The sequence below is a fragment of the Colobus angolensis genome, unplaced genomic scaffold (genome assembly GCF_000951035.1).
Source record: "Colobus angolensis palliatus isolate OR3802 unplaced genomic scaffold, Cang.pa_1.0 Scaffold2, whole genome shotgun sequence".
NCBI classification, from domain to species: Eukaryota; Metazoa; Chordata; class Mammalia; order Primates; family Cercopithecidae; genus Colobus; species Colobus angolensis.
The window spans coordinates 10,112,600-10,119,726 of NW_012115154.1; the positions used below are offsets into that span (position 1 = coordinate 10,112,600).

General features: G+C 42.9%; 1 protein-coding gene across 1 annotated transcript; it reads left to right on the forward strand.

The window, feature by feature from the left end:
• The first annotated feature begins 4,133 nt into the window (after positions 1–4,133).
• LOC105511197 (taste receptor type 2 member 5) lies at positions 4,134–5,272 on the forward strand. Its single transcript, XM_011941312.1, has one exon. The coding sequence runs from the start codon at positions 4,273–4,275 to the stop codon at positions 5,170–5,172; it is 900 nt and encodes a 299-aa protein (XP_011796702.1). The 5' UTR covers positions 4,134–4,272; the 3' UTR covers positions 5,173–5,272.
• Positions 5,273–7,127: the final 1,855 nt, after the last annotated feature.

The following is a 7,127-nucleotide window of genomic DNA, read 5'->3' on the forward strand; positions in this document are numbered from 1 at the left end:
CCCGTCTCGGCCTCCCAAAGTGCTGGGATTACAGGCTTGAGCCACCGTGCCCGGCCAAGAAGTCTTGAGTACAGGAATACAGAAGATTTGCAAGAGAGATGTAGAATAGGGGATGGAAGATGGAACTGTACTGAGTGGTAGAAGGACAGGGTGATTTTTTGGGTGAAAGTGCCAGGTTTTGGAAACCAATGCTTGTTCTTTGTTTCATTCTAATATTCTTATTATAGACTGCTCTGTTGACGCTGAGTGTAAAGCCATAACTTGCCCGTAGGAGGGTCTCTTTGGATGCTTGCATCCCACTTGATCTTTCATCAGCTTTCTTTTCTTGGTTCAGGTACTGCTAAAGTAGCTGAGGGCTCAGAGCAGTGGGGAATAGGAGCATGAATAGAAGGGACTTTGGTAGAAAGACTTATGGTAGTATAATGGCAGACACATTTTGGTTGTGTCAAAAGTAAAAACCATACTGTTGCTCTGGTAAAGTGGATGGCACGGAGGCTGTTACTCTCCACATACACCCCTTCATTGCAGCTCTTGGTGTGGATGCCAATAGACTGAACAGTTCTGTGTGGAGATAAAGTAGCAGCCGTGGTTCACAGATTTCTCTTCTGCCTCACCTCTCCTAGAATTTGTTATTCAGCAGTTGATATTTATCCTGTCTTCTCCTTGTTTTTGCTTGTTTGCTCACCCTGTCCTTCCATTTGTTTTCATTGTTATTGCAATAAGCCTTTGCATAGGTGTAAATATAGCTCTCATGTTTATATATTCAAATTACAAACATATTAAAACCATTAATTACTTGCCTCGTCCACCAGAACGTAAGCTCCATGAGAGCAGCAACTTTGTTTCTTTCCACTGTATCCCAAGAGCTTGGAACAGAGGACTGGCACATAGTAATTATTAATAAATATTGGTTAAATAATTGATAAATGTCATGCTTTCCCTTTTTTTTTGAGACAGAGTCTCGCTCTGTTGCCAGGCTGGAGTGCAATGGTGCGATCTCGGCTCACTGCAATCTCCACCTCCCAGGTTCAGGCAATTCTCCTGCCTCAGCCTCCTGAGTAGCTGGGACTACAGGCCTGTGCCACCACGCCCAGCTATTTTTGTGTTTTTAGTAGAGACGGTGTTTCACCATGTTGGCCAGGATGGTCTCGAATTCCTAATCTCAAGCGATCCGCCTGCCTTGGCCTCCCAAAGTGCTGGGATTACAGATGTGAGCCACTGCGCCCGGCCCATGCTTTTCCTTTATATAACATGAGTTGCCTTGCATTTGCCACTGTTTAAATTCTCAGAATGTCTGACTTAGGTTTTGTGGAGTTAGGTCAGGTGGAAGTAGGATTTCAGGAGACTGTGCTCTAGGCTGTCTGGAGTTTAGTTCTTTCCTTCGGAAGGCCATTCTGTAATTGTGTCTCTGTACCTAATCTCAGATCTCAGGCCAGTGTCAGGTAGATGTAAGTGAAGGAGGGATTGTTACCTTCAAGAACGTTTCTTCTGTTCACAGTTGTAACATCTTTACCAGAGAAGGGATTTCAGACAGTAGCAAAATCTGAGTCGTGAGAAGTGAAATGCTCTGCCATGATACTAATACCATCCGCAGGGATTCTGACACAGCTGGGAGCAGTACATGTTAATCAGCACTAAAGCAGGGCACCTCCTGATTCAGCACTGAGACCCTCCCCTCCCCAGCCACGTTGGCTGCTGCCCTAGGATTGCTGATGCCCATTGCAGTGGCTGAATTTCTCATTGGCCAGGTTGGAAATGGAGTCCCTGTGGTCTGGAGTTTTAGAGAATGGGTCAAAAAAAAAAATGTAAGAAGTTCCTATAAATCCTCATGATTCTGGTAAGTAGCCACTTTCTCCTACTCAGGTTGATCATGTTGGACGAAAGTCTGTTTCCACTTCCCTAGAGCAGTGGTTGGCCTTATTATCTTGATGTCTTCTGAGTCCTGGTAAGCCAGGCCAACATGCGGTTTGCCACTTTCTTCAGTGGCTTCTGCTGCATGGAGATCATGACCTTTGCCCCGCTGACTGCTTGTAGCTGAAAAGGCCGGGTTTTTGGTTTTTGCTAGTGTCTTTCAAGATCACTTTTTATTTCTTAGCTCCTGTTGGCTGGATGCTTTAAAAACCATTAACAGGAAACAGCAACATCCTGCAGCCCATTTTAAATCTGTTATTTTTATAGATTGCAGTCCAGGGCAGGAAACTGGTTGCTATTTGTGATGTTTCTGCTCCACTTGTCTTTTTGTGTAGACATTACAGGAAGATGGAGGACCACACAGCTGTAAGGAGGAGGCTCGAGCCAAGGTGCTCATTGCTCAGAACTTCCCCTTTTACATGATTTCTGCCTTGGCCAGCCACTTTTCCATAACCTTCTAACCTCCTTCTGATCTCACCATTCTTGCCATCTCTGCAACACTCATGGCTGTCTATACTTCACTTTCTTCTGTTGTTATGGTTATGAGGAATCAGACTTGTCAGAGAATTCTGCAGGAGTTGATATGTGTTTGGAAATCCTAGAGGCCATGGCTTGGGAGAAGGATCTAATCACGTCCTTAACTGTATCATTGACAACAGTAGAAATAACTAGATTTTAGAAAAATAAAATTTTTATTCTGAATTCTTCTCATTTCTTCTTTGATTTTGAAACAAAATGAAAGGGTGACATGAAAAACAGGCTATAAACTGGACCTTATTGCTCTATAAGCAATGCAAATCACATTATTTTAATAAACTACTGAAGTTGAAACTGAGTTTTCATATTTTGCATGGAAAGTATCAAATTTTAAAAAACTACTGCAGATAATCCAATTTTCCTTGCCAATACACTATGTTTTTGATAAAAGGAAGTAGAAAATAGCTATAGTTTGAAACTAATGTATTTTAAAAAGAGGTGAACCTGTATGTTAATTGCTGGATATTTTTTAGGCAAGCACTTTTCTTAGTGGAATTAGCTAAATTATTATCTCAATTTTCTATGTGGTTTAGCCTCTCAACACTGGTAGTAAACTAGTCTGTCAAAAACCTTGCTTTATATTTCTGGATACTTTGATTTTTTGACACCAGACTAGCTTTCTGGAAACATGTCAGTTGGCTACCAGGATCTGTGGCAAATTCCACTGCCAGGCTAGATTGGGGCAGGTGGGCAGAGAGAGGCACTATATCTCTATCAGAAAGTCACCAAAGAAACACTGCTTTTGGACAGGTTCAAGCCTCATCTAGATTTTTAGGCCAGTGGAAGATCGTGACCTTCTCTGCCCCTCCATAGCCTACAGCCAGTTTTAGAGTGCTGGGTCTTGCAGCTGGGTGGAGATGATGTACAATGAATGCCACCTGGAGGCAGGGACTGTGTATTACAATGGCACCATCCCCAGTGCCTAGTACACTAGTTTGACACAAAATAAGCACTCTATAAATTTAATCCGAAGGAATGGAAATCTAGTCCTACAATCCATTCAGTTATTAGTAGAGCAACTGAGGCCCAGAGAGGGGCAGAGGCCTGCCTGCCTACAGCTTCATAGAGAATTCTCAGCATGCTTACTTTTTCTTCTTTTTTTTTTTTTTTGGAGATAGAGTCTTGCTCTGTCGCCCAGGCTGGAGTGCAGTGGTGCAGTCTTGGCTCACTGCAGTTTCCAGTTTCCATCTCCTGGGTTCAAGTGATTCTCCTGCCTCAGCCTCCCGAGTAACTGGGACTACAGGCAGCCGCCACCACGCCTGGATAATTTTTATATTTTTAGTAAAGATGGGGTTTCACCATGTTGGCCAGGCTGGTCTCAAACTCCTGGCCTCAGGTGATCCACCCGCCTTGGCCTCCCAAAGTGTTGGGATTACAGGTGTGAGCCACCATGCCCGGCCCAATGTTGTTTTTATGAAAATAAAATTTCTTTTTTTATATATAGCATATGAGCTCATAACTGGCACTATATAGCACCTGAGCATGTTTTGATTTGGTCTTTCTTGTTGAGGGGCCTTGTTACGTTATATCCTGGTGTCTAGACTTTGGCCCATGACCTTTGAGATGGAGAGCCAGTGTCTATGGTACTGTTAGCAATTGCTGGGTCTACACCTAGAGTTCATTCATGTAGATGCAAATACAGAGGGTATCATAACTTCCAACCTCTCTGTTCCTTGTCACAGCTGTTCAGTCTTGCTTGAAGACAGATTACAGAAGGACAAGGCCAAATCCAGATTTTGTGGTGTGCAAATTTACCCTGGTGTGTTATCACTGCTAGGGCATCTGAGCTCAGCCAGGAGCAGTGAGAGCCTCCCCTCCCCCGTCATGCTGAGCGCTGGCCTAGGACTGCTGATGCTGGTGGCTGTGATTGAATTTCTCATCGGTTTAATTGGAAACGGAGTCCTTGTGGTCTGGAGTTTCAGAGAATGGATCAGAAAATTCAGCTGGTCCTCATATAACCTCATTATCCTGGGCCTGGCTGGCTGCCGGTTTCTCCTGCAGTGGCTGATCATTTTGGACTTAAGCTTGTTTCCACTTTTCCAGAGCAGCCGTTGGCTCCGCTATCTTAGTGTCTTCTGGGTCCTGGTAAGCCAGGCCAGCTTGTGGTTTGCCACCTTCCTCAGTGTCTTCTATTGCAAGAAGATCACCACCTTTGATCGTCCTGCCTACTTGTGGCTGAAGCAGAGGGCCTATAACCTGAGTCTCTGGTGCCTTCTGGGCTACTTTATAATCAGTTTGTTACTTACAGTCAAATTTGGCTTAACGGTCCATCATCCTCCCCAAGGAAACAGCAGCATTCGTTATCCCTTTGAACACTGGCAGTACCTGTATGTATTTCAGCTCAATTCTGGAAGTTATTTGCCTTTAATGGTGTTTCTTGTTTCCTCTGGGATGCTGATTGTCTCTTTGTATGCACACCACAGGAAGATGAAGGTCCATTCAGCTGGTAGGAGGGATGCCCGGGCCAAGGCTCACATCACTGCCCTGAAGTCCTTGGGCTGCTTCCTCTTACTTCACCTGGTTTATATCGTGGCCAGCCCCTTCTCCATCACCTCCAAGACTTATCCTCCTGATCTCACCAGTGTCTTCATCTGGGAGACACTCATGGCGGCCTATCCTTCTCTTCATTCTCTCATATTGATCATGGGGATTCCTAGGGTGAAGCAGACTTGTCAGAAGATCCTGTGGAAGACAGTGTGTGCTCGGAGATGCTGGGGCCCATGATCTGGGAAGAAAAGTGTGGTCAGGGCACTCTTGGGATGCTCTTTTGATAGCTGTCTGTAAGGGAGCTGCCTTCCATGTCTTTTAAGATTTTCCTTCTTTTACACCAATTTAATGAATGAGCAACAGAAAATACAGATCAAAACTCAATACTATTTCTCTTTTGGCAATGCAAAGTACATTTTTTTTAATGTACCACAGAAATCAAGGCTAGGGCTTCATGTTTGGTAAAAGAGGTATTATATTCTCTCTATGTATAGCAAATAATTCATATATAAATCGTGTTTTTCCTATTATAGAAAACAGAGATTAGGAACAATTCTGTCTTCATGTAGCAAATAATTCATATATAAATTGTGTTTTTCCTAGTATAGAAAACAGAGATTAGGAACAATTACAGTGATCATTAATTTTTATGAAATTTTACCTGTACATTAATGTTAGTCATTTTAGATATGCTTTTTAAAAAGTATCAAATAATGTCCCCATTTCTCTGCTGTAATGAGTCTAGTTATCTAACCGAAAAACAAAACAAAACATCTTTATATTTCTGGAAGTTTCTTTGAGCCCTAACCTTGGCTTTCAGAATAAAAGTCTGTTGGATGCCATGATCTGTATTAAGCTCCGAGGCCCAGGACCTGGAGTGGGGCAACATGAGAGTGAGGAGCACTTGCTTCTGCTTAAAAAAAATAGACTGCCTTTGAAGAGGTCATGCTGTCTGTCTGCCCTTCAGTCATTTAGCCATTGTGCCTGTCTACTGTGGCCTCACCACAGCCCACAGTCAGTTCTAGTGTGCCAGGTCTTTGAGTTGGAGTGAGATCATTTAGAATGCCAGATCCATGGCAGCAGGAACCATGTCTGTTTTTATTTTCTCCCATGTCTCTGTGACTAGAACACTGCCTATCACATAATAAACACTTAATACATATTTTGTAAATGATTGAGTAGCTGCTCTAACTGGTTTTATGATGCCTCCTTTGTATTATAGGTAAAGCAACCGAGGCCCAGAGAGGGGCAGTGGCCTGCCCAGGGTTTCATAGAGAGCCAGTGGCAGTGCTGGGACTGGAGCTGTTTCTTGACTCCTGGTCCAGGGCTCTTTCCTTTACAACATACTGCTTTCCTAACGAGCTAGCTTTGTCCTTCCCTCCTTGGAACCCCATGCCTCTTTCTACAGACTCTTCTACGCCCCTCTTTCTCTACCTTCTTTCTAGCCTTCTTTGTTTCAGTTCCAGGGAATCTGAAATCCAAAGGACAACACTTGATGTTCTTAAACTTTTTTTTTTCACTTCCTGTGATCAAGGAAGTGAAAATCTGTTCATTAATATATTCTCTCAAACGTATCTTTTTCTTACCTGAAGCTGAGAATTGAGGTACCTGCTGGGCACGTGTGGGTATCAGTCATCACACAGCGGGAGATGGTTCCACTGCCACCGTGAGCTGTGTGAGGTCGAGTACCATATTTTGTGTCCTGGGAAGGATCATATTCATTCCTTTTAAAAAGAAAGGTGCTTGTGCTTGGTTTTTTTTTTAATTAGGATGAATTTTCATTATGCCATTTCTACTTTTTTTACAGATGTCCTTTGTGACCAGTTGTTGTAATAGTGACAACAGTATTTAACATTTGTATTGGGCTTTACATTTTACCAATCTCATATATAGTCTATTATCTCATTTGATTTTAATAGCAACCCTATGCAGTTAGCAATTTTATCCCCAATTCATAGGTGACAAAACTCAGGCTGGAGTGATGATGTGCCCAAGATCATGAACTTGTAAATAATGGAGATGGGGCAGACCCAAATTTTTTGACTCCGAGTCTTGTGCTCTTTCCAGTAAATCCTAAGTATCTCATTGTTCATACTTATAAGACTTCAAACTAGGATTAGCCTGCGGAACTTCCCTCAAGTTTATGAGTATTTTTACACACAGGCAATAGGCAACTAATCTTTCAGATTTGG